Source organism: Telopea speciosissima, chromosome 11 (assembly GCF_018873765.1).
Source record: "Telopea speciosissima isolate NSW1024214 ecotype Mountain lineage chromosome 11, Tspe_v1, whole genome shotgun sequence".
NCBI lineage: Eukaryota > Viridiplantae > Streptophyta > Magnoliopsida > Proteales > Proteaceae > Telopea > Telopea speciosissima.
This window is the reverse complement of record NC_057926.1, coordinates 45,207,029-45,233,825: the sequence shown is the minus strand read 5'-3', so window position 1 is coordinate 45,233,825 and position 26,797 is coordinate 45,207,029. Positions and strand designations below refer to the sequence as shown.

Genomic DNA, 26,797 nt, shown 5'->3' with positions numbered 1-26,797 from the left:
CATTACAGCATGGGTTTGGCTGTTGGAACAGCCCACTAGGATCGTATAGGGGTCCTATCTCTGGTCTTTGTGTTTCCCATTGATGGATGAGACTTTCCTTTGAGCAGTACTCAGTTTTGTGGTGATTTTTTGCTGCCCAGCTAAACCCGATACTGCTGTCTTTCTCTTGTTCTTATATCTGTTATATATCAAGCTTCTTGTTTGGTTGAGAGATGATTATGACTATATCTTGGAGCTTGTGCAAGCTGTTCTTATTCTTTGAAGAGTGTGAGGCCTGATTTTTTAATGCACTTGAAGTGTTTGGTTTAAGTCCTCTTAGACATTTGCTGCTAGGACTGCTTCGGCAGTATGCTATCCTAGGCTGCATTTTTGGACTTCTTGCTTGTTGGGTTGAGTGTGTACTCCCCACTTGCCTTTGGTGTTCTTGTTTATTGATTGGTATCCATCATGAATGCTTCCGATACATCTGTGACTGGTACTGCTGATTCCCAACCACCTACTGTTGTTCCTCAGTTGGCTTATGAGAGTACTCATCAACAGATTTCTTTTGTGAAACTTGATGGTACTAATTACCTGGATTGGTCACACTCTGTGAGACTTTCCCTTCGGAGTAAGGGAAAACTTGGATATATAACAGGTGCTATCAAGGCCCCCACGGCTGGTTCACCGGCCTTTGATAAATGGGAGACCGAGAATTCTACTATTATGACCTGGTTGATCTGCGCCATGAAGCCCGAGATTGGGAGAAGATTTATAAGGAAGGATACTGCCAAAGCTATTTGGGACAATGTCTCTGTGGCCTTTGACAAAGTAGGTGACACTGCCAACGTCTATCAGCTCCATCAACGAATCCACTCATTGAAACAGGGTGACAGCACTACTTCTGAGTACTACAATGCGTTCCTTAGTCTTGTGGAAGAGTATGATCATTATAGAGACCTTCATTTGACCAATCCAAAGGATGAAGCCAAGGTGTATCTGACTCTTGAAAAATAGCGTGTCTTCTCTTTGCTTGGTGGTCTGAACTCTGACTATGAGCCAGTTAGACTCCAGCTATTAGGCCGGTCTCCCCTTCCCTCTTTTAGTGAAGTCTGTAGTTACTTACAGAGTGAGGAGACCAGGCGACTTACTATGGCACCACCACCAGCACCATCTGAGAGGTCAGCCCTCAATTCTAGTTCTGTTCGAGACACCCATGGAGGTGGTAGAGGCCCAGGGCCTATCCGTGAGGAAGCTAGTACTGTGGAGACAGTTGGTGCCAGTGGAGTTGGGCGAGACCGATTTAAATGTGATCATTGTGGTCGCACTGGACACACCAAGGATAGGTGTTGGTCTCTCCATGGTCGTCCTCCTGGTATGCGTGGTCGTGGTGGCCGTAGAGGGGGAGCTCGAGCTCATTCCGCAGCGGTAACCGATGCTGATGCCCCACAGGATGACTCCACCTTCATGGATGCAGTGGTTCGCAGGGTTGTGTCACAGTTGAGCACATCTTCTACATCTAGTATGGCTTTTCCTCTTCCTCCTAGAATCTTTGGTTGTGTTTGTTATGTGCATGATAACAAATCTGCTCGCACTAAACTTGATCCCAAAGCTCTTAAGTGTCTCTTTCTTGGGTACTCTTCTACTACCAAGGGGTACAGGTGTTATCATCCTTCTTCCCGCCAAAGTATTATTTCCAAGGATGTTACCTTTCTTGAATCTATCCCTTTCTTTGTTCCTTCTCAGCATCCTCTTCAGGGGGAGAATTGTGAGAGTGAACAGGCTACTGATGATTTCTTCCTTTCTCCTCTACCTACATCTCCTTTTATGCTTGACATTGGAAAACACAGGACTGTGGATGTGGTTGAGATTAATGATCAACCAGGGGGAATACAGATTTGGTTGTTGAAAGTGGTTCTAGTAAGGAGAAGGATTACCACATTACAAACAAAAAAGGTGAAGGCTTACATAACACAAGGAAGAAGACCTACCAAGAGTCCTCTTCAGATCCAGATCCACATCCTAAGATTCATCCTTCTCAATCAGGTGACATTTCTTCTCCTCCATCTGATTTGGACCTTCCTATTGCTATTAGGAAAGGGAAAAGAACTTGTACGAATCCTATATCCCAGTTTGTTTCCTATGATGCGATTTCTCCTACAGGACTTGCCTTTATTTCTGCTCTTTCTACTGCTCCCATTCCGAAGAATGTCAATGATGCTATGTCTGACCCAAAGTGGAGACAAGCCATGTCTGAGGAGAAGATGGCACTTCAGAAGAATGGTACTTGGCAACTTGTTGACCTTCCCAAGGGACGTGTCCCAGTTGGATGCAGATGGGTCTACACAATCAAGTATAAATCCGATGGCAGTATTGAGAGATACAAAGCAAGATTGGTGGCCAAGGGGTACAGCCAAGTCTATGGAATTGATTACCAGGAGACATTTGCCCCTGTGGCCAAGCATAACTCAATAAGAGTCCTTTTATCCTTAGCTGCCAACAAAGATTGGCCTTTATATCAGTTGGATGTGAAGAATGCCTTCCTTCATGGTGATTTGGAAGAGGAAGTGTACATGCAGACTCCACCAGGCTTCAAGATGCCCTCAGCTGAAGGGAAAGTGTGTCTCCTTAAGAAGGCCCTATATGGTCTCAAACAGTCACCAAAGGCATGGTTTGAGCACTTCCGACAGGCCATTCTGAAGAATGGATATTCTCAGAGCCAAGCTGATCATACTCTCTTCACCAAGCGGAGTAATGGTACTATCACAGCTCTCATTGTCTATGTTGATGATATCGTGGTCACATGAGATGATATAGCTGAGATAGGTAAATTGAAGAGCTACCTGGCACAGCAATTTGAGATCAAAGATCCGGGTCCTCAAGTACTTCTTAGGAATAGAAGTATCAAGGACCAAGAAAGGGATCAACATATGTCGAGGAGGTTTATTCTCGACTGTTGACAGAGACAGGGATGTTAGGTCGCAAACCATAGCTCTCCTATTGAGCGAGAATCACAAACTAGAAGAGGATTGTGGTCCCTCTCTTGTTGATGCAGGGAAGTATCAAAGGCTAGTGGGGAAACTTATCTATCTCTCTATGACTCGGCCAGATATCTCTTATGCAGTGGGAGTTGTCAGTCAATTTATGCATGCTCCCAAGAGTGGCCATTTAGATGCTGTGTATCGCATTCTAAGGTATTTGAAGTCCTCTCCCGGGAAAGGACTGTTGTATGCAAGGCACAACCACTTGAGAGTAGAAGGTTTCACAGATGCCGATTGGGCTGGTTCCATTACAGATAGGAGATCTACCTCCGGCTATTGTACCTTTGTGGGAGGTAACTTAGTCACATGGAGGAGCAAGAAACAGCATGTTGTGGCCAGATCAAGTGCCGAGGCAGAATTTAGAGCTATGGCACATGGAGTGTGTGAGCTCATCTGGCTGAAAAGACTTGTTCAAGAACTGGAGTCTAACACTGAAGGGCCCATGAGATTGTACTGTGACAACAAGGCTGCCATCAATATTGCCCACAACCCTGTGCAACATGACCGGACTAAGCACATTGAGGTTGATAGGCATTTCATCAAGGAGAAGATAGACTCTGGCTGTATTTGTACTCCTTTTGTGAAGACTGGTGATCAGTTGGCAGATATCTTCACCAAAGCTCTTGGCTCTCCTCAGTTTAGTTCCTTCCTAAGCAAGCTGGGAATGCATGATATATATTCTCCAGCTTGAGGGGGAGTGTTAGAAGTCATGTAATAGGGGTAGTTTAGGAACTAGTTATATCACTAGTTGCCTTATTATGTAATTCTCCTTTATTTTCTTTATTTACCTTTTACCTCCCTAGGGAGGTGGATGTAATTCCTTATTAATGTTGACTAATGAATATATGGTGAATAGAGAGACTTCTCTATTCACAATCGTTACAGCCCAATACACTCTTCTCTCTTCTCTCTTGCTATCTTCTTCCTCCTCCAACCTCTTCCTTCTCCCTTCTCCCTTCTTATTTCCTAAACCTATATTCTAACTCAACCTAGTGCTTTGACGACATTAGCCACTCCAGAGCAGTACACACGATTCTATTATGAGTGGGAGAGTCACTACCATCAGTATTTCGACTGGGCTCAATATTATGCTTATGTTCGGTCAGTACACAACATCATCCTAGTCGCTCCTATTCTTAAAGACCCTTACAGACATGACTTTGATCCACTCTGACATTCTTCAAGGCAATAGAGTGACTCTACATGTAAGAAATCTCATCTCTTAATCTTTTATAACAATTTCAAAGTGCCGCACTTGTCTGGTTATTGATTATTCACAATTCTTAGCATATATGCATGATATATGACATAAATTGCTTGTTTATATTGTTTTTTGAGTCCAAAAGTGTATTTTCATGTGTATTTTGATCATTTTCATGTGTTTCTACACCGATCGATACGTATCTCCGATACGATACGATACATCTCCTAAAATCGCTCGACCGATACGATACCCGATACCGATACTTTAAACCTTGATCCCAAAATTATAGGAAACTAACAACCTATCTCTAAAATCTCTCATGCAAGGCAACATCCTTCTCTCCATCGATCTCCTATTTTATTCCCTCCATGCGAGCTGACCATGGGGCCCACACAATCTTAATCATTATATCTACTCCAGTGCTGATTGCTAACTGTCCTCCTAGGCTCCCACGAAATCTGTTAAATACCCTATAAATCAGCAAATTAATGGCTAACAAATATGAAGAATCTCCCATAATATTTGCTGGATCGATGGGGGGGGGGGGGGGGGGAATACAGGCTGGCTGTAAAATCCGCAATAAATTTAAATTTTTGGAACTTGTGTGATTTCAGGTTCCAGTCCTGTGTCGATGCTTGCTTCAATGTTATGGGCTACATCGGTCGAGGTACTAGACCAACAATTTGACACACCTATGGAGGATTCCGGGGAGGAGTCTTCTCAACCTGCCCTTCTAGAATCAGAGAACCCTGGTGGGGTCCCGCATCTGAGCTACCTGTGTCAGATATGCTACCTGGAGGGGATGCGGAACCTATCCCTTAACTAACTTATTGTAAGTATGAACTTATTTGTGTATTCGTATGCCGATTATATGACCAATTAGACTTTTAGGGGTATTCTGGTCATTTTATCCCTGTGGGACCCACATCCCCAGTGGAGATTCCAATTCCAAGAAATTACCCGTACCCAGTTTACCCATGATGTCATGTGACATCATTCTATAATTACATTAAGGTAATAAGTACAAAATTCTGGTTAAAAACAATTTCAAAAATTAGTTTTAAAAGCTGATTTTACATTAAAAGACCAAACATGCCTTAGATAACTCAACTACTATAAATATAAACCAATTACACTATTCATCAATCTAAGAGGTTAATAAATTAGTTATAGAAATAATTAATACTCAAATTACCACCCTACCCCTTAGTGCTTAAGTATTATGCATATATATAAACCCCCCTTTACTATTTTCCTTCTTCCTCTTATCTAAACATAAGAAGAATCGATCCAGCCTTGAGAGCCTTAGGGAAACTTAGAGAAAGAAGAAGAAAAAGGGGAGAAGAAGAAGAGAGATGTACATCATACGTTGGGGCTTTGATTCTACACTTGGAGTTGAAGCTTGAGAGTGCAATTGGAGTTCTTCCTGCACAATCTAGGACTGCTGTCACCCTGATATCACCATCAATTTCAGGTTGGTCCTTAAATTTCTGCTGTTCCCTTCTCTTTCTTCTCTAATCCTAAGCCTTAACCTAGTCCTAACCCATGGCAGCCATTAAAATATGTAAACTAAGCTTTAAAAATAGGAATGCTACCAACATAAACCTAATTTAGAACAAATTAGGTTATGTTATACCTGAAATTTCAGGGCTGTTTCTCTGCTGAATCTAATTTCAGGTTCCATGAACCAATTTATAAGCCCTAAATCATTAATTTGAGAAGTAATTAACCTAAATCCCTAAATTTAGTATTTAAATCTGAAATTCAACAAATTAGTGAAATGACCCACCTTAATTATTATCTGAAACCAGAAATTGGGACTGTGCATGTTAAGATCTGCCATTTAAAGTAAAACCCCCAATTCTGCCCCTTGAACCGGACAGCCAGATCAGCCGGTTCAACCATTTGTGACCAAAATACCCCTGATGCCTTTGACTGATCTCTGGCTATGCTCTAATCTCCAAACATTGCTGATTTTCTGCTGATAGGGACTGTTTCCAGTCTATTCTTGCTGGTTTGTCTGTTTTGCTGGGCTATTTTGGAGGGTAATCATTGAGACCTTACCTACAGAGACAGGTAAGGGAATTCTGACTTAAATTTTGGAGTGTTTATCATCCTAATTTGTTTTTGTTCTGAATGCCATACCATACATCATCGAAATTATCCTGTTCATATAGTTTATTAGCTTTTATTTACTGCATTAGAATCTGCATGTGATTTAGGTTGTACTAGCATCTTGCATTTGCACTGATATTACTTGTTACTGATTTCTATTATTGGAAAAGTACTGTTCTAATTAAATTCAGCTATACATACATGTGTTACCATGCATAGATTGCACTGGGCTAGGCTGTTTTATCATAACCCAGTACTACGCCCCTTACCAACAGAGGGTAAGGTGTTGGACAACCCGTGGTACAGCCGAAGGGTATGCCGGGGTACCATTCACTGTCCCATGTTAGCGTGTGTACTCCGCTGTGGGAACAAACAGTAGGGTTGGTCATTGAGGGTCTGTTGGGTTAGCTGCCTGGTGATATGCTTTCCTGGCGGGTCCTCACCGTGGTAGAATGGTTTCGCTCGGGTGACCGATGTCTGGAGCTGCCTGGTATCATGTTTTCCGGTTGGTCATTGGGGGTCTGTTGGGTTAGCTGCCTTGTGTCATGCTTTCCTGGCAGGTTCTCTTCGAGGTTAGCATCTACTACAGTAGTACTTATACCACATGTGACTTAGTATCCATGTTAGGACATGCTACTTAGGACATTCATCATAATTGCTGCGATATGTTTGCATGCATTCCCTTATTGGGCTCAGTTGAGAGCTCACCCCTCGTGATCACTCTATTTTTAACAGATGAGACTTCTATCGCTGCTGTTTGTGCTCCTTTGGAGACTCCTACTGTTCAGGATTCTCCTGTTGATCGCGGAGCTGGTCCTTATGTTCTGGTGGAGCACGATGCTTCGTGCTCCTGCGACGAGTGCTCATTCTCCTGATCTCCCAGACTAATCAGGCTCCTCCCTTCCTTTTGTTTATATTACTTTTTGTACTACTTATGTATATAACCTTTTTGGCTTAGTTAGTGTTACACCTTCTATGAACTAACTGTGTAACCCTGATGTAAAAGCATGTTCATATATATATAAATACTACTATTATCACTAGTTACCTTTAATTACTGTCTTATTCCTTATTAAATTGCTTCCGCTGCACTTTGATTTGATTATATTGTGAATGAAACTGCGAATAGAGAATTGCATTGTAATCTTAGTTGGATGTCTGGGACATCCTGTCTCACTTGGCCCTTATTAACCGGGCCGGGGTATGACATTTAAGTGGTATCAGAGCACACCACGCTCTTTTTCTATTCGCAGTCAAATTCATGATTGACAACTCTTGAACTCATTGACCTGAAGGTGAGTTCAACTTAGGATTAATTAAAAACCTCAACTAAAAGCTACCAAGTAAAAACAAATGGAAAAAATTGACTGTAGACTGTGATATAAAGATAAAACTTCTATCATATAGATCCGAGTTTGTACAAAAATTTCAACACATAGGCTGATCTGGTTACATCAGGTTGATATAGGTTAAGTTGAGGACCATAGTCCTTACAAAGTATAAAAGAAAATTACATATAAGTTAAGACCTAGTCTAGACTGGTAAGCTATAATAGTAGCATCGGTTAGTCACTGTGGTTGTGGGCCCTGTCCCGAAAAGTGTGACCTCCACTCTGACAGCTGGGCCTCCACTGCACTCATCCTTCCACCCAACTCAGAAAAACCCTGTTGCATGGTCCTCTCCATGCTCTCTAATCTGCTGAACAGCTGTGCCCATGTGGTACCATCACCTGTGCAGGCTGAGACACTGGTGGGCGATCAATAGGCTGTGGCACTGGGACCTCGCCCTCGGGCTGCAGCCATTATAGATCAAGCTGCAATAAAAACAAAAAAAAAATAATATAATTTAGATAATGAGTGTAAAATCAGTAAAATGTAAAACAAAGTGTATTTCTTTATGCGTGCTCATATATGGGACAGCAGCCCATATGTAAGCGTGCATTGACCAAGAATACAGCAAGTATGTAGTCTAGTCAAGTGTAAAAAAATATATATAAGTATACATGTTATCTTTGTGTATAAGTACATGTTTATAGCTTATAAACCCAATATAAGCCTAAACAAATGTAATGGAACAAGTTAGGCTAGACAAACAGGCACATTAAGGCTAACAACTTCATTAGGTCATTTTATCAAACACTAGCTGTGCATATTTAAGCTTGGTTTTATAGGGAGATTTGTGGTTATGATATACCATTAGAAAATAAAGCATCTGAAAGGAGAATACCTTAGAATAGTTGTAGGCATGAAAATGTTAATAAAAACAGTAAAAGAAAACCAAAAATTAGTTAGGAAGGTCATTTAAGCATTTTATCAAACACTTGCTGAGCACAAACTATATACAGTGAATGTTGCATATAGATCTTGAGGAAATGAAAGCAAAAGAGTGAAATCAGCAATAAAATAGCACATTGTGACAAAATGAGCTAAGGAAAGTGAATGTGCTAGAAGAGAACAAGAAATTTCTGTTTTGGTTGAAGAACAAAAAAATAAAAATATAGGAAGAGATGCTCATTTAGGTCTAAAATGAAGTAAGAAAAAGAGAAGGAATGAGGATTTGATCACTTACATTTGATTTGGAGGGTGACACCTTGTGTTAGGATCCTTTCTTTAGTCTTGAATGCTCTTAGGAACCCTCTTTGGGGTGTTAGACACTTAGAAAAGAGAAAGGGAGAAGTAAAAGCCGAATGGGTTTCAAATAGAAAAGATGCAGGTTTTTACACTTTTAAGAGAAATTGGTCACTGCCGAGTGAACCGGATGATCGATTCAACTCAGTAGTGAATCCGATTGCCCTTTTTGCTAGTGAATCCGATTCATCCCTTTTGCCTTCTAAAATGGTTTGAAAAATTATAATAGATACTTAGATAAATAATGAATTGTACCCTATAATATATTAAAGTAAAATAATTATATTTTTATAATATAATAAAAAATAAGAATACTAATAATAAATTATTTAAAACAGAAATATAATAGAATAAATTAAAATTAAATAAAAAATACATTAAAAAAATTTATTTAAAATTATTTAAAAATGATATAAAATTCTTAAAAATATGTTTGTGTAATACAAGGCTTGTATATTTATAAATTGGGTGTAAAAATCATACTTTTATGCTTTAAATGCTGTGTTATGTGATTTTAAACTTATTAAATGCTATAATTATGCTTAAGTTAGGAAATGCCTATGAAGTGAGTGTTTATTTATTGTTTCATTATAATACAATATATTTTAATATGTAGCATGATTTGTGAGTTTTCTTTATAGGAGTTCGATTCTTGGCTTAACATATAACACCAACTCAAGATGAGTTATGTGTTAAGGCCAATTGAGGAGTACAATTACAACCCCGAAAACATTGATGAACTCAATCGAGCGCTCGAGTTGCTTGTTAATGACCGGGTATATCTACGATCAGTCTTATGGAATGACAGCAAATCATTGTGGGCCAAAGATTTTTACATCATCGATCGGAGGATGGATTACCTTCGGGCCCACATTTCTCGCATCGAATCTATCCTCCACAGATGGGCAGATATACTTCAAGGCCTCCCTTGAATTCTGTGGAGTACGATAAGGCTTATCTTGCCTTTATTACTACTTTCTCTATTTTGTGCATATATGTATATCAAACTGCTGCATGTACTGATAGTTTGATGTTTATTCTCTTTCTCAGCTGATCATTATGGATCCTCGGCCTCCTATTACATATCAGAGGCATAACACCAGAGGCTATGCACAGGCAGCCTCATCCTCCAATCCTACCCATAATGATCCTCCAGCTGGGGGAACACAAGCAAATCATCCTCCTCCTCCCCCTGATATGCCTGCTCACGACACAGCTAGCCTTATAAGGGCTATAATGGAAGGGCAGCAACAGCAAATGCATCAGATGATTACCGATATGGGTAATCAATTCCAAGCAGCCATCAGGAGTATCCAAACTTCACAAGCAGCCCCTACAACTCCTGCAGACCCTGCTGTCCCTCCCCCTCTTGCTCCACAACAGGACACTGAAGGCCGCATGATGGAACGGTTCCTCAAGATGCAGCCTTTAACTTTTGCTGGAATCAGCAAGGACACCCTGCTTCCTGTTAAATGGGTGAAAGAGATGGAGAAAGCCTTTGAGTTTCTGGGATGCAATGACCACCAGAAACTCATCTGTGCTAGATATAAGCTACAGTATGAAGCAGAGGCTTGGTGGGAAACCACAAAGCCTATCTTGCAAGCGGCTCACCCTGTCCTAACTTGGGACATTTTTAAACAACCTTTCTTTGGGAATTACTTCCCCACCAGTGTGAGGAAGAGGAAAGAGATTGAATTGGCTGAATTGGTTCAGGGATCGAAGTCAGTGCTGGAGTACCAGCAGAAGTTTGAAGAGTTATTCTTCTTTACTCCTCTTCACTTGGGAACAGATGAAGCTAAAGCACAGAAGTTCGAAGATGGATTGAGGCCACAGATTGCTTCGATTATGGCCACCAGACCGACCCAGGGGTACTCAGAGACCGTGCAAACTGCAAAGAGGGTTGAGGATAAGCAGAGGGATGCTTATCATGTTAGTCAGTCTTCAGGCAAAAGAGCAACACCATTCCCTGACAGAGGATTCAACAAGTATAGTAGGTTTTCTAGATCTAGTGCAGTCTCATCTTTGCCACAGCGAAGTGAGTCTGAGACATCAGTAACCAGGCCGGTGTATGCCCATCCAAGCACCAAGGTGTCAGATACTACTTCTACTGCTCCATTGAGTGTTGCTGAGTTTAAATGTTTCACCTATGGCCAGATGGGTCATACTTCTACGACTTGCCATCACAAAAAGCCTATGCTTCCCCCTCGCCAACCAGCCGGTAAACCTCAAGGGCGAGTCTACTCTGTGACTGCAAGTGAGGCTGAGGCCAATCAGGCTGTAGTTACTGGTAACTTTCTAAACTCAAGCTTGATAGTAAATTTCAATCATTATTGTCATGCATACATAATCATCAAGTCATGGCATATAGGTACCATCCTTCTATGTGATCATCCAGCATATACATTGTTCGATACTGGAGCGACGCACTCCTTTGTGTCTCCGTCCTTTGCTAAGAGGATTGGTGTGTTACCTAAGAGTTTATCAGAAGGTTTAGCAGTCAGTACACCTACCGGGTCAAGAATAGACTTGAATACTTTATATGAATCGTGTGCAGTGAGAATTGCTGGTAGAATCATGAATGCACATCTGATTCTGCTCGATATGACTGACTTTGATCTCATATTGGGTATGGACTGGTTGTCGGCTTACAAAGCTAATGTATTATGTGCTGAAAGGAAGATGGTATTTCAGCCAAAGTGCGAGAAGGGATTCATCTTCGTAGGTGACAAGAAGAAAAGGCCAAAGAAAATGGTGATTTCAGCCTTGGAAATGAAGAAACTGTTGAACAAGGGATGCCAAGGATACCTTGTGTCGGTTTTGGATATCAGGACACAGGTTAGGCCAATGACTGAGATCCCTATTGTTGAGGAATTCCCTGATGTCTTTCCTGATGACTTGACAAGCCTGCCTCCACCAAGAGAGAATGAGTTTGTGATTGATCTTAAACCTGGATCGGCGCCAGTATCTAAAGCACCTTACAGAATGGCACCGACAGATTTGAAAGAATTACAAGCTCAGCTTCAAGACTTATTGAAGAAAGGCTTTATAAGACCAAGTATCTCACCTTGGGGTGCTCCAGTCTTGTTTGTGAAGAAGAAAGACGGATCCATGAGGATGTGTATTGATTATAGAGAGCCGAACAAGCTAACAATCAAGAACAAGTATCCTCTGCCAAGGATTGATGATCTTTTTTATCAGCTTCAGGGTGCCCAAGTTTTTTCGAAGATAGATCTCAGATCAGGGTACCATCAGCTTTGAATTAAGGAAGCTGATGTTAGTAAGACTGCTTTCAGGACTCGATATGGGCACTATGAGTTCCTGGTTATGTCATTTGGGCTTACTAATGCCCCAGCAGCATTTATGGCCATGATGAACAGAGTCTTCCATGATGTCCTGGACAAGTTTGTGATAGTCTTCATTGATGATATCTTGATCTACTCCAAGAATGAAGAGGAGCATGCCCAGCATTTGAGGTTTATTCTGGAAAGACTGAGAGAGAAGCAACTATATGCAAAATTCAGCAAATGTAAATTTTGGTTACCTCAGGTTGGGTTTCTAGGCCATATTATTTCAGCCAGAGGGATTGAAGTGGACCCAGGGAAGGTTGAAGCTGTGGTAAATTGGGAGAGCCCTAAAATAGTAACAGAGATTAGAAGTTTTCTGGGATTAGCTGGGTATTATAGAAGGTTTATTGAAAACTTCTCAAAGATAGCTATGCCCATGACACAGCTTATTAAGAAGGGCGCCAAGTTTGAGTGGAATGAGGACTGTGAAAATAGTTTTCAGGAACTGAAGAAAAGATTGGTAACAGCCCCAGTTCTTGTTCTTCCTGATGGAACTGAAGGGATGGCGGTGTACACTGATGCCTCCAAGTCAGGGTTAGGATGTATGTTGATGCAGAATGGGAAGGTTATTGCCTATGGTTCTCGACAGTTAAAGGACCATGAGAAGAACTACCCTACACATGACCTAGAATTGGCAGCAATTGTGTTTGCACTAAAGTTGTGGAGGCATTACCTGTATGGTGAGAAAATTGAGATTTTCACAGATCACAAGAGTTTAAAGTACTTCTTCACACAAAAGGAGTTGAACATGAGGCAAAGGAGGTGGCTTGAACTCATTAATGATTATGAGTTTGATATCTCATATCACCCAGGTAAAGCCAATGTAGTGGCTAATGCACTCAGTAGGAAGTCTGCAGATTGGAATATGGGTAGATTTAAGGTTGAGGATGAAATTCTGAAGGACTTACATGCTTTGGAAGTGGAAATGATATTTGGTGAAACTGAAGAATTGATTTCTATATTGATGGAGCAACCATCACTGCGAGCTCAGATAATAGCAGCACAGTCCTCTGATGAAGAATTTCAACACATTGTGAATAGTATTAGTATTGGGGCCCAGAAGAGTGCAGATTTTTCACTGACTTCTGATGGAGTGCTTATGTTTAAAGATAGACTATGTGTACCCGCGGATAGTCACTTGAAGGAGCTCATTTTACAAGAGGCTCACCGATCTCCCTATACTGTGCATCCTGGTGGTACCAAGATGTACCGAGACTTGAAACAGTTCATGTGGTGGCATGGCATGAAGAATGATGTAGCAGCCTTTGTTTCCAAGTGTTCTACATGTCAACAGGTTAAGGCTGTTAGGAATAGACCACAGGGACTTTTGCAACCCCTAGCTACACCAGAGTGGAAATGGGAGAATATAACCATGGATTTTGTCACTGGCCTTCCTCGCACTAGGAAGGGAATGGATACAATCTGGGTAATTGTTGACAGATTGACCAAAACAGCCCACTTCATTCCTATGAAGATTACTTACTCCATGGATCAGCTAGCAAAGCTTTATGTGGATAACATTACCAGACTTCATGGGGTACCAGTGAACATTGTGTCTGACAGAGACCCCAGGTTTACTTCAAGGTTCTGGAAGAGTCTACAGAAGGCTTTGGGTACTGAGTTGAGTCACAGTTCAGCACACCATCCTGAGACAGATGGACAGTCAGAAAGGACAATCCAGACTTTGGAAGACATGCTCAAGGCTTGTGTATTAGAGATGAGTGGCAGCTGGGATGAACACCTTTCTCTGATAGACTTTGCTTATAATAACAGCTACCACGCATCTATTGATATGACCCCATTTAAGGCATTGTATGGGAAGACTTGTCGTACTCCACTGTATTGTGATGAAGTTGGAGAGCGACGCATTTTAGGTCCTGAGCTGATCCAGAAGACTTGTGAGAAGGTGGATCTGATAAGAGAAAAGATCAAGGCTGCACAGTCCCGGCAGAAGAGCTATGCAGATAAAAGGAGGCAACACATACAGTTTAAAGTTGGGGAGAAGGCATTCTTGAAGGTGTCTCCAATCAAGGGTGTTGTAAGATTTGGGAAGAGAGGGAAGTTAAACCCCAGATACATCGGCCCATTTGAGATTCTAAGTAGAGTTGGTCCAGTGGCTTATCAACTAGCACTGCCCCCAGCTTTTGCCGGTGTGCATGATGTGTTCCATGTCTCTATGTTGAGACAATTTATCCCTGATTCTTCACACCTGCTGCCTCAGCAACCCCCTGAGCTTATTGCTGACCTGACTTATGAAGAAGCGCCAAAGGAGATTGTAGACAGAAAGGAACACAACCTGAGGAATCGAATTATCTCTTTTGTTAAAGTCAAGTGGGGTAATCACTCTGTAGCTGAAGCGTCTTGGGAAAGAGAGGACTTAATGAAAGAGAGATACCCTTATCTCTTCGATCTTCCAGGTACGTCAATTTCCAGGACGAAATTCTAATAAGTGGGGTGGAGTGTAAAATCCGCAATAAATTTAAATTTTTGGAACTTGTGTGATTTCAGGTTCCAGTCCTGTGTCGATGCTTGCTTCAATGTTATGGGCTGCATCGGTCGAGGTACTAGACCAACCATCTGACACACCTATGGAGGATTCCGGGGAGGAGTCTTCTCAACCTACCCTTCTAGAGTCAGAGAACCCTGGTGGGGTCCCGCATCTGAGCTACCTGTGTCAGATATGCTACCTGGAGGGGATCCGAAACCTATCCCTTAACTAATTTATTATAAGTATGAACTTATTTGTGTATTCGTATGCCAATTATATGACCAATTAGACTTTTAGGGGTATTCTGGTCATTTTCTCCCTGTGGGACCCACATCCCCAGTGGAGATTCTAATTCCAAGTAATTACCCGTACCCAGTTTACCCATGATATCATGTGACATCATTCTATAATTACATTAAGGTAATAAGTACAAAATTCTGGTTAAAAACAATTTTAAAAATTAGTTTTAAAAGCTGATTTTACATTAAAAGACCAAACATGCCTTAGATAACTCAACCACTATAAATATAAACCAATTACACTATTCATCAATCTAAGAGATTAATAAATTAGTTATAGAAATAATTAATACTCAAATTACCACCCTACCCCTTAGTGCTTAAGTATTATGCATATATATAAACCCCCCTTTACTATTTTCCTTCTTCCTCTTATCTAAACATAAGAAGAATCGATCCAGCCTTGAGAGCCTTAGGGAAACTTAAAGAAAGAATAAGAAAAAGGGGAGAAGAAGAAGAGAGAAGTACATCATACGTTGGGGCTTTGATTCTACACTTGGAGTTGAAGCTTGAGAGTGCAATTGGAGTTCTTCCTGCACAATCTAGGACTGCTGTCACCCTGATATCACCATCAATTTCAGGTAGGTCCTTAAATTTCTGCTGTTCTCTTCTCTTTCTTCTCTAATCCTAAGCCTTAACCCAGTCCTAACCCATGGCAGCCATTAAAATATGTAAACTAAGCTTTAAAAATAGGAATGCTACCAACATAAACCTAATTTAGAACAAACTAGGTTCTGTTATACCTGAAATTTCAGGGTTGTTTCTCTGTTGAATCTAATTTCAGGTTCCATGAACCAATTTATAAGCCCTAAATCATTAATTTGAGAAGTAATTAACCTAAATCCCTAATTTTAGTATTTAAATCTGAAATTCAACAAATTAGTGAAATGACCCACCTTAATTATTATTTGAAACCAGAAATTGGGACTGTGCATGTTAAGATCTGCCCATTTAAAGTAAAACCCCCAATTCTGCCCCTTGAACCGGACAGCCGGTTCAGCTGGTTCAGCCATTTGTGACCAAAATACCCCTGATGCCTTTGACTGATCTCTGGCTATGCTCTAACCTCCAAACATTGCTGATTTTCTGCTGATAGGGACTGTTTCCAGTCTATTCTTGCTGGTTTGTCTGTTTTGCTGGGCTATTTTGGAGGGTAATCATTGAGACCTTACCTACAGAGACAGGTAAGGGAATTCTGACTTAAATTTTGGAGTGTTTATCATCCTAATTTGTTTTTGTTCTGAATGCCATACCATACATCATCGAAATTATCCTGTTCATATAGTTTATTAGCTTTTATTTACTGCATTAGAATCTGCATGTGATTTAGGTTGCACTAGCATCTTGCATTTGCACTGATATTACTTGTTACTGATTTCTATTATTGGAAAAGTACTGTTCTAATTAAATTCAGCTATACATACATGTGTTACCATGCATAGATTGTACTGGGCTAGGCTGTTTTATCATAACCCAGTACTACGCCCCTTACCAACAGGGGGTAAGGTGTTGGACAACCCGTGGTATAGCCGAAGGGTATGTCGGGTACCATTCAGCATCCCATGTTAGCGTGTGTACTCATTGTGGGAACAAACAGTAGGGGTTGGTCATTGAGGGTCTGTTGGGTTAGCTGCCTGGTGATATGCTTTCCTGGCGGGTCCTCACCGTGGTAGAATGGTTTCGCTCGGGTGACCGATGTCCGGAGCTGCCTGGTATCATGTTTTCCGGTTGGTCATTGGGAGTGCATTGGGTTAGCCCTTGTGTCATGCTTTCTGGCAGGTTCTCTTCGAGGTTAGCATCTACTACAGTAGTACTTATACCACATGTGACTTAGTATCCATGTCAGGACATACTACTTAGGACATTCATCATAATTGCTGCGATATGTTTGCATGCATTCCCTTATTGGGCTCAGTTGAGAGCTCACCCCTCGTGATCACTCTATTTTTAACAGATGAGACTTCTATCGCTGCTGTTTGTGCTCCTTTGGAGACTCCTACTGTTCAGGATTCTCCTGTTGATCGCGGAGCTGGTCCTTATGTTCTAGTGGAGCACGATGCTTCGTGCTCCTGCGACAACTGCTCATTCCCCTGATCTCCCAGACTGATCAGGCTCCTCCCTTCCTTTTGTTTATATTACTTTTTGTACTACTTATGTATATAACCTTTTTGGCTTAGTTAGTGTTACACCTTCTATGAACTAACTGTGTAACCCTAATGTAAAAGCATGTTCATATATATATAAATACTACTGTTATCACTAGTAACCTTTAATTACTGTCTTATTCCTTATTAAATTGCTTCCGCTGCACTTTGATTTGATTATATTGTGAATGAAACTGCGAATAGAGAATTGCATTGTGATCTTAGTTGGATGTCTGGGACATCCTATCTCACTTGGCCCTTATTAACCGGGCCGGGGTGTGACACTGGCTGATAGCTAAAACTTCTTCTAAAAGACTGATCCGACTAGGCTAGGAGTTGAACCAAACCAGGCTGGTTCAATGGTTTTAATTAAACCCAGGATATGGGCTGAAAACCATAACCGATTGGAGCTCCATCTCAAGTCGTCCTGCATCAATTTTCCCCCCTCTTAAAAAAAACTCGTCCTCGAGTTTTAATAAATCAGGGAGTAATCTTGTATGACAGCACAACTGATTTTTTATTTTTTTTGTTTTTCTTCACTGTGCTGCAAAACTGTAACAGGAAGGAGGGGATAGAGAAGAAAGGGAAGGAAGAAGAATAGAATGGGGAAGAGAGATCACAAGGGAAGGAAGAAGATGGGATCATTCGACTCTGAAACCAAATAATGGGGGGGGGGGCAGAATAGAAGAGGGGAAATCTGAGAAGAAATCAGAGGGGGGGGGGGGAGAAGAAGAGAGAATCTTGTAAGAAATCAGAATTTCGAGGGGGGGGGGGAAGAGAAGAAACCGTGAGAAGAAGAAATCAGTAGGAGTGGGTGGGGGGGGGGGGGGGAGTGCACACGCACAACTCAAACTCAACTCATTCTTTCATTCCATAATTTCAATGATGGGGAATTACATCATATATAAAGAGAAATTAATGAGTCCTAAAAATAGAAACTACCCTTTACATAAATAAATATAATAAATAAAGAAACTAGCTTAAAACTACTAACCCCCCACGCAAGGACTAGATATAATCCCAAAATTATAGGAAACTAACAACCTATCTCTAAAATCTCTCATGCAAGGCAGCATCCTTCTCTCCATCGATCTCCTATTTTATTCCCTCCGTGCAAGCTGGCCATGGGGCCCACACAATCTTGATTATTATATCTACTCCAGTGCTGATTGTTAGGCTCCCACGAAATCTGTTAAATACCCTATAAATCAACAAAATAATGGCTAACATATATGAAGAATCTCCCACAATATTTGCTGGATCGATGGGGGGGGGGAAATATAGGCTGGCTGATAGCTAAAATTTCTTCCAAAAGACTGATCCGACTGGGCTAGGAGTTGAACCAAACCAGGCTGGTTCAATGGTTTTAATTAAACCCAGGATATGGGCTGAAAGCCATAACCGATTGGAGCTCCATCTCAAGTCGTCCTGCATCAGGTTGGATGCCTAACCCCTTCCTAGCCCAAACATAGCCCAGATTGATCTCTCCTTTTTGTATTATGGGGGGGGAGGGGGGGAGGTAAGAGATCTCTTCATCGAACTGGTCCAATATGAAGTCATGTTTTGCTTAAGGGCCCTAGACCCCTATCTAGGTAGAGACTCGCTTTCTTTATCTACGGACAAGAAGGGCTTTCATTATTAGTGTCAACTCCACTTGAAAAAAGTAAAACTTTCTCGAATATTTACTTACAATTTTATTTTGTCTAAAAAAATCATTAAACAATTTGCCGCTTCGCTGCTATTGATAGTTAAACTTTGTGTTGCTCTGATCGCACATTATGCATTGTTGTTTTATATATTGAATGCATCTCTAACCTAAATTGATCAGGGATGAATTTGAAAGGAGCTTTTAGGGAAAGAAACAACTGATCAAGTGTGAAATTTTAATGAAAAGAAACTGATTTATCAGCAGCAAAACTATAGCAGAAGTTCCAGAACAAGATGAGAGAGGAAATTAGGATTCAACAGGTCTGTAAGAGCAGGAATAGACTATTGGAGAAGTGGTAAGAAAGGATATGCATGTGGAAGGGCTTGATCCTAGTATGACCGCGGATAGAGTTGTTTGGAGGAGAAGGACCCATGTAGCCGACCCCTTGTAGGGGGAGGATCCTAGGATGCTGCTTTGACTACTGCTTTGACTTCTTCCTTTACTTATTTTCTTTTTTTAACTTCCTTTTAGCCCCTTTTTACTTTATTTTACTTCTCTTATTTCTATTACTGTCATAGCTTCTATCGGATCAATGTAGCCGACCCCATTTAGTTGGGATAAGGTTATGATTGTTGTTGTTGTTGTTTTTGTTGCGGTTGTAAGAGCAGGAATAGAATAGTATAAGTTTAGGAACAGAATCAGGGAAATCAGGAACAGTATAATATACAGCCAGAAATGTGATTTTTTACACCCAGAAACTGTCTAATAGATTTAGGGTTTTTAGACAGATTTTCTGTAACCTCTCTGCGAAGTGGGGGTAAGGCTGTGTACATTATGACCCTCCCCAAACCCCACAATGGCGGGAGCCTCGTTCACTGGGTATGCCCTTTATTCTATAACTATCAATCACAAGCCCAACCCTATGATACTCAAGTCGGATTCTCAAAGGTCCAAAACAATAGTTCAAAAATCAAAACCATGGATTTTCTCAGCTATTATTGAGGATGTAGTTAAGGGACTAATCAGACATCTCATGAAGAGAGTAATGGGCAGTAAAAGTGAAAAAGAGCTTCTAGATTAAAGGAACAAGAACAGAATTTTATGGGCCAGAGTGATCAAAGATCAGAGAACAAACATAGAGTAGAAAACTGGCAAAGAAGAACTAATTGTGATCTCACCTAAAAGAAGCAGAAACTACACGAAATAGAGCATGACCTTATGAACTTAAAACCAGAATTTCTGACATGTTTTAACTGATCCCAGAGCATGAACAGAAGAAATGAACTAGGAAAGAAGTATGACACAGATTCAGATTGCAGGAATCCACCTGCAGCCCACAGTAATGTAGTCCTAGGTGGTGAAGGAACCAGCTAGGAACCACGGCTTCAGGATCAGGTGTGAACAGGCAGTTCGAATGGGCAGAAATAGGTTTTTAGGTCAAAATTAGGGTTAGGGTTGATAGTAGGGTAATGCTAGGCAGGTGAGGGGAAGGCTAACAATGTAGGTCTAGTGAGGTTTGAGTGAATGGGAACGAGGGAATACACAGGACAGCAGGTTAGGGTTAGGGTTTTGGGTTTTTAAAAAGAGAGTAGTGAGGGGATTTAGGGTTTTTAGAGGAGTTTCAGGCTGGGGTGATGCAGGTCCAAGCACTAGGAAGAAGAAGAAGCCTTGATTTGGCTGCTGATTTGATTTTTTTTCGTTGGAGCCTTTTTCCCATACTTAGTTTTTATTTGTCTAAGTTATTAGGGGCAAATCTGTCTTTTCCCCTTTTAATTGTTTAAGTTGTTTTGCTTAGCTTTACTTCCCCTCCACGATTTCCATTAGGAGGTTGGCTTTTATTTTGTAATCAGATTTGAATTACAAGACTGTTGATCTGTTTGTAATTAGGAATCAGATTGGGATTACAAGTCCTAGTCTGAGTAGGATTTGGTTTAAGCTTTGATTAATAAATATGCACAATCGTGGGAGGCTCCCCCGCAGTTTAATATTAAAAATTTTCTGCTTCTTAGCTTGCTGCCATTGCTGCTGATTACTATCTGAGTGTTGCATCCTTGTGGATCTCAAGGTGGATAGGGTGGGTGGACTCCTGCAACTCCTTGCATCGTGAAGATCAAGAGGTTCTTCTTAACTACTCAAGCTGCTGACTTTGGAGATCCTTCAAACCAGTAAGTTAACTTTACATTCAGTTATACCCTTCTAATTCTCATCCTCTAACCTAAACCTATCCTCCCCATCGATCCCCATTAGATCACAGAACCAGCCTTCCATATTCTCCATTAAACCTGCAATTTTTCCCCATCCTAACCAGAGCTTGATTTCCAAGCAACTACATTCCAGCCATCTGATCCCCTCCAAACTCCCATCAAGTTCTCCTCTCATCCCTACCTACACTCGATCCAAATTTCAGCCTTTCATTCCACCTCTAACCCCTCCATCACCATACTCCATTAAAACCCAAAACCTAGAGATCGATAGAACCATTCTGCCCTAATTTGCAGAATTTTCAAATCTGTCCAACCCTAATATCTTTATACCATAATAACCCCCTAGACCTGCCTATTAAAACCCTATAAACCTCATCACCAACATCTCACCCAAACCCTAGTTTTACCCTTATTTACCCATATCTAATCCAATCGGCCAGCACTGTTTGAGATCCTCCTTCACTGGTTCCTAGTGGGAATTAATCCTACCTGGACTACATTAGAGTTAAGATTTAGGTTAGGAGAGCAAGTAGAAGAAGGGGAAGATGATGAAGGAGGAAGAAGAAGAAGAAGAAGAAGAAGAAGAGAAGAAAAAGAAGGAGAGAATGTTTTAGTTGTAAAGTTGTGTGTTGAAGATTATTCCTCCACACCTATATTACTCAAATATAACTCTTGACATATTACATCCAACCTCCTTAGGGAGGTAAAAGGTAAAAAGAGAGAAAAAGAAGAAATTACATAATAAGGAAACTAGTTAAGGTTTAGTTCCAGAAATACCCCTAGAACATGAGAACTAATAACTCTAACACTCCCCCTCAAGATGGAGAATAAATATCATGCATTCCCAGCTTGCATAGAACAGTACCAAACTGAAGAGAGGCAAGGGCCTTGGTGAAGATGTCAGCCAGTTGATCACCAATCTAAACAAAAGGAGTGCAAATGCAGCCAGAGTCAATCTTCTCCTTGATGAAGTGTCGATCCACTTCAATGTGCTTGGTTCCATCATGTTGTACAGGATTGTGGGCAATACTGATGGCAGCCTTGTTGTCACAGTAGAGCCTCATAGGACCTTCAGTGTCAAAACATTGTCTACCTCCGATCTCATGTTTTTCAATGTGAACCGTGTATGTTTGCCAAACATTGTCATTCTTCTTACCCATATCATGGTAATAGAACTGATATTCCCTTTCATATTGTGCATACTGATGTTTGGGGACCTTCTCCTACCACCTCCTTATTTGGTTATCGTTACTTTGTGTCATTTATTGATGATTTTTCTCGTGCCACTTGGACTGTTCTTATGAAGCATAAGAGTGATGTTTTTGATGCATTTAAAACCTTTTATCAGATGATTCTTACTCAATTTGACACTCGGATCAAAATTGTTCAGTCCGATAAAGGGGGAGAATACATGTTTGGTGGCCTCCAAACCTTCTTTTATAATAATGGCATTATTCATCAGCTAGCGTGTGTTGACACACCCCCAACAAAATGGGGTTGCTGAGAGGAAAAATTGCCATTTATTGGAGGTCACCCGTAGTCTCTTGTTTGGCATGAATATCCCCAAGACCTTCTGGTCTGTTGCTCTTCTCACTGCCTCTTTCCTCATCAATCGCATGCCTACCAAGCTTCTTGATTTCAAATCTCCTTTGGGCATCTTATATCCCAAGGTTTCTGCTTTCTCTCTTCCACCTAAAGTCTTTGGTTGTGTTTGTTATGTGCATGCTAACAAATCTGTTCGCACTAAACTTGATCCCAAAGCCCTCAAATGTCTCTTCCTTGGGTATTCTTCTACTACCAAGGGTTACAAGTGTTATCACCCTTCTTTCCGTCGGTGCATTATCTCCAAGGACGCCACCTTCCTTGAATCTGTTCCTTTCTTTGCTCCTTCTCAGCATCCTCTTCAGGGGGAGCATTGTGGAAGTGAACAGGCTGCTAATTACCTTCACTCTCCTCTCCCTATCTCCCCTTTTATGTTTGATATTGGAACACACAAGACTTTGGAGACTGTAGAGACAGTGGATGTGGTTAATATTGGTGATCAATTAGGTGTGAATACAGAACTGGTGGTTGAGAGTGGTTCTGGTAAGGAGAAGGATTACCACATTACCTACAAAAAGGGTGAAGGCTTGCATAACAAAGGAAAGCAAACCTACCAAGAGTCCTCATTGGATCCAGATCCACATTTTGAGATTCATCCTCCTCAATCAGGTGACATTTCTTCTCCTCCATCTAATTTAGACCTTCCTATTGCTGTTAGATAGGGGAAAAGAGCTTGTACTAATCCTATAGCCCGGTTGTCTCCTATAATGCTCTTTCTTCTACAAGTATTGCCTTTATTACTGCTCTCCCTACAGCTTCTATTCCCAGGAATGTTACTGATGCTATGTTTGACCCAAAGTGGAGACAAGCTATGTCTGAGGAGATGATGGCTCTTGAGAAGAATGGCGCTTGGCAATTGGTAGATCTTCCCAAGGGACGTGTCCCAGTTGGATGCAGATGGGTCAATACAATCAAGTATAAATCTGATGATACTGTTGAGAGATACAAAGCAAGGTAGGTAGCCAAGGGGTACAGTCAAGTCTATGGGATTGACTATCAGGAGACATTCGCTCCAGTAGCTAAGCACAACTCCATAAGAGTTCTTTTATCTCTAGCTGCCAATAAAGATTGACCATTATATCAGTTAGATGTGAAGAATGTCTTTCTTCATGGTGACTTGGAAGAGAAAGTATACATGCAACCCCCACCGGGGCTTCAAAATACCCTCAACTGAAGGGAAGGTGTGTCTCCTCAAGAAGGCACTATATGGACTCAAACAATCACTAAAGGCATGGTTTGAGCGCTTCTGACAAGCTATTCTTCAGAATGGATATTCCCAGAGTCGAGCAGATCACACTCTCTTTACCAAGCAGGGCAATGGTACCATCACAGCTCTCATTGTCTATGTTGATGATATTGTAGTCATTGGAGATGATATGGCTGAGATAGATAAACTGAAAAGCTACTTGGCTAAACAGTTTGAAATCAAAGATCTGGGCCCCTTGAAGTATTTCTTAGGCATTGAAGTATCAAGGACCAAGAAAGGAATCAACATATGTCAATGAAAGTTTGTGCTTGATTTGCTGACAGACACAGGGATGTTAGGCTGTAAACCAACAAGTTCTGCTATTGAGCAGAATCACAAACTAGGAGAAGATTGCGGTTCTCCTCTTGTTGATGCGGGAAAATACCAGAGGCTAGTTGGGAAGTTTATTTACCTTTCTATGACACACCCAGATATCTCCTATGCAGTGGGAATAGTGAGCCAATTTATGCATGCCCTCAAGAGTGGTCACTTAGATGTTATATATCGTATTCTTAGATATTTGAAATCATGCCCAAGGAAAGGATTGTTGTATGCCAGGCACAACCACCTGAGAGTGGAAGGTTTTACTGATGCTGATTGGGTTGGATCCATCACAGACAGGAGGTCTACCTCCAGCTATTGTACATAGTCAAGATTCAAACCACCAAGTAAGGAGAAGACACGCTCCTTTTCAAGAGTCCGATGTACCTTGGCTTCATCCTCTAGGTTAGTCAATTGAAGGTCCTTGTAGTGGTCATACTCCTCCAAAAGACCAAGAAAAGCACTGTAGCACTCAGAAATGGTCCTGTCACCCTGCCTCATTGAGTTAATTTTCTGGTGGAGCTGATAAACCTTGGCAGAGTCACCCACTCTGTCAAAGGTCAGGGCGACACTGTCCGAGATTGCCTTGGCAGTTTCTTTTCTTATAAACCTTCTCCCAATCTCGGGCTTCATGGAGAAGATTAACTAGGTCATAACTGTAGAGTTTTCTGTCTCCCATTTCTCATAGGTAGGTGAACTAGGCTCTGGGGCTTTAATATCACCTGTATATACCCAAGCTTCCCTTTGCTTCAAAGGGAAAGCGTCACAGAGTGTGACCAGTCCAAGTAATTAGTGCCATCAAGCTGCACAAAGGAAATCTGTAGATGGGTGCTCTCATAAACCAACCGAGGAGCTGTTGGAGTGGGTTGTGAATCAGCCGAACCAAGGCCAGATGTTGCCGAATCAACCATAGCGTAAGGAAAAGAACACTTGACCATAAACAAGAGTACCACAGCAAGTGGGGAGTACACACTCAACCCAAGAAATGATTCCAACACAGAAAAATGAAATTCCAGCAAGAAGAAAAGTAGTATAAGCTGGAACAGCCTTTACCCAAACACTTTCCAAGCAACAAAAACACTTAATACTGTTGCAAGACTTCAAACAATATGTCCATAATCATTTCTCAACTAAGAGGGGAGCCTATTGTACTCCAAATGCGAGAAAAAGGACCAAATATCAGTCTCAGCCTTACCTGGGCAGAAAAAAAGAGGTCTCACGAGAATGAGTTATGCTCCAACCAGCTCCATATCCATCAAGTGCAAACATCAGAGGCATAAATAGGACTCAGATATGATCTTAAAGAGCTACTCCATGATCCAAACACAGCCTGAGAGAAGGAGAGACAAGGCCTGCACCAGAAACCTGGCAGAAACCCTAGATGAGGCTGGGTGAGCTCCAAAACTTCATAAGGGCTTCAATGTAGCTCAAGGAACAGCATCAATCACTTGAATAGGTTGAAAAGAACCTATTTCAGACTCCTTCAACAAGCAGTTTACATAAGAGCCTCTTCCTTGGAATCCCTTATGTTCTCGGATTCCAAAGAGAGGAAAAAAATAGGAACAAGGAAGATGGATACGACTCTCAAACCCTTAGCTCTGATAAGATTTAGGTTAGGAGAGCAAGTAGAAGAAGGGGAAGATGATGAAGGAGGAAGAAGAAGAAGGAGAGAATGTTTCAGTTGTAAAGTTGTGTGTTGGAGATTATTCCTCCACACCTATATTACTCAAATGTAAACTCATGACATATAACATTCAACCTCCCTAGGTAGGTAAAAGGTAAAAAGAGAGAAAAAGAAGAAATTACATAATAAGGAAACTAGTTAAGGTCTAGTTCCAGAAATACCCCTAGGATGTGAGAACTAATAACTCTAACAATTAGGACGTGTTTGGTTTCAGCGAACCAACTGGTGATGTATCAATAGATTCACGAATCCAAATTATACAGCTGTTTGGTTCAAATTGGTGGTGAACGGATTCGATTTCATGAATCCACATGATTCCAGTTTTCTATGTGAATGTGCATCATTTTTGGGTCCACCCCATATTTGATTCAACAAAATGTAACCCTACTATAAATACCATTTATTTTTGTGAATCTACTTTGATCCCCAAACTATCGGGCAGAAGAACCACAACCCTCGACAGTTCGTCTCAAGCAAAGGGAAAAGCATGGTGGAAACGAAACCTGCAACTACGAACCCTCGACTGTTCGTCTCAAGCAAGGTAAGATCACGACTCCCTCCCTCCCTCTCTCTCTCTCTCTCTCTCTCTCTCTCTCTCTCTCTCTCTCTATCTATCTTTGGTTTTGTATACTTAGAGTTTAACCCGAGCAGGTTCTGAGTTATGAATGCAGAAATTGCAGGTTAGGTTTTTTTTTTTTTTTTTTTTTTTTTTTTTTAAATTTGGATTGTACGTGTTTGGTTCTGATTGCTATCCAAATTTTTTTCCATTTCAGGTTTTAGGAAGTTCAATTAGGCTCGATTCTTCTCTTATTGAACATCTCCACTGGAAGATTCATCTTGGATTAACGCAG

At 41.1% G+C, this 26,797-nt stretch overlaps 1 protein-coding gene across 1 annotated transcript; it reads left to right on the top strand.

Moving 5' to 3' along the window:
* Positions 1-447: 447 nt before the first annotated feature.
* Positions 448-17,191, top strand: LOC122645200. Its single transcript, XM_043838531.1, has 9 exons — positions 448-526; positions 2,143-2,262; positions 4,839-4,976; positions 7,075-7,166; positions 10,017-12,208; positions 12,260-12,371; positions 12,513-14,727; positions 14,819-14,956; positions 17,052-17,191. The coding sequence occupies exons 1-9, from the start codon at positions 448-450 to the stop codon at positions 17,189-17,191; spliced, it is 5,226 nt and encodes a 1,741-aa protein (XP_043694466.1).
* Positions 17,192-26,797: the final 9,606 nt, after the last annotated feature.

Bases quoted from the DNA above. Each gene is read 5' to 3' on its own strand.
- LOC122645200 (XM_043838531.1), top strand. From the start codon at position 448: ATGAATGCTTCCGATACATCTGTGACTGGTACTGCTGATTCCCAACCA. The intron at 4,977-7,074 runs GTGGGGTCCCGC...TATTTTTAACAG, and splicing joins TCTAGAATCAGAGAACCCTG to ATGAGACTTCTATCGCTGCT. The intron at 7,167-10,016 runs GTGGAGCACGAT...TCTCTTTCTCAG, and splicing joins GAGCTGGTCCTTATGTTCTG to CTGATCATTATGGATCCTCG.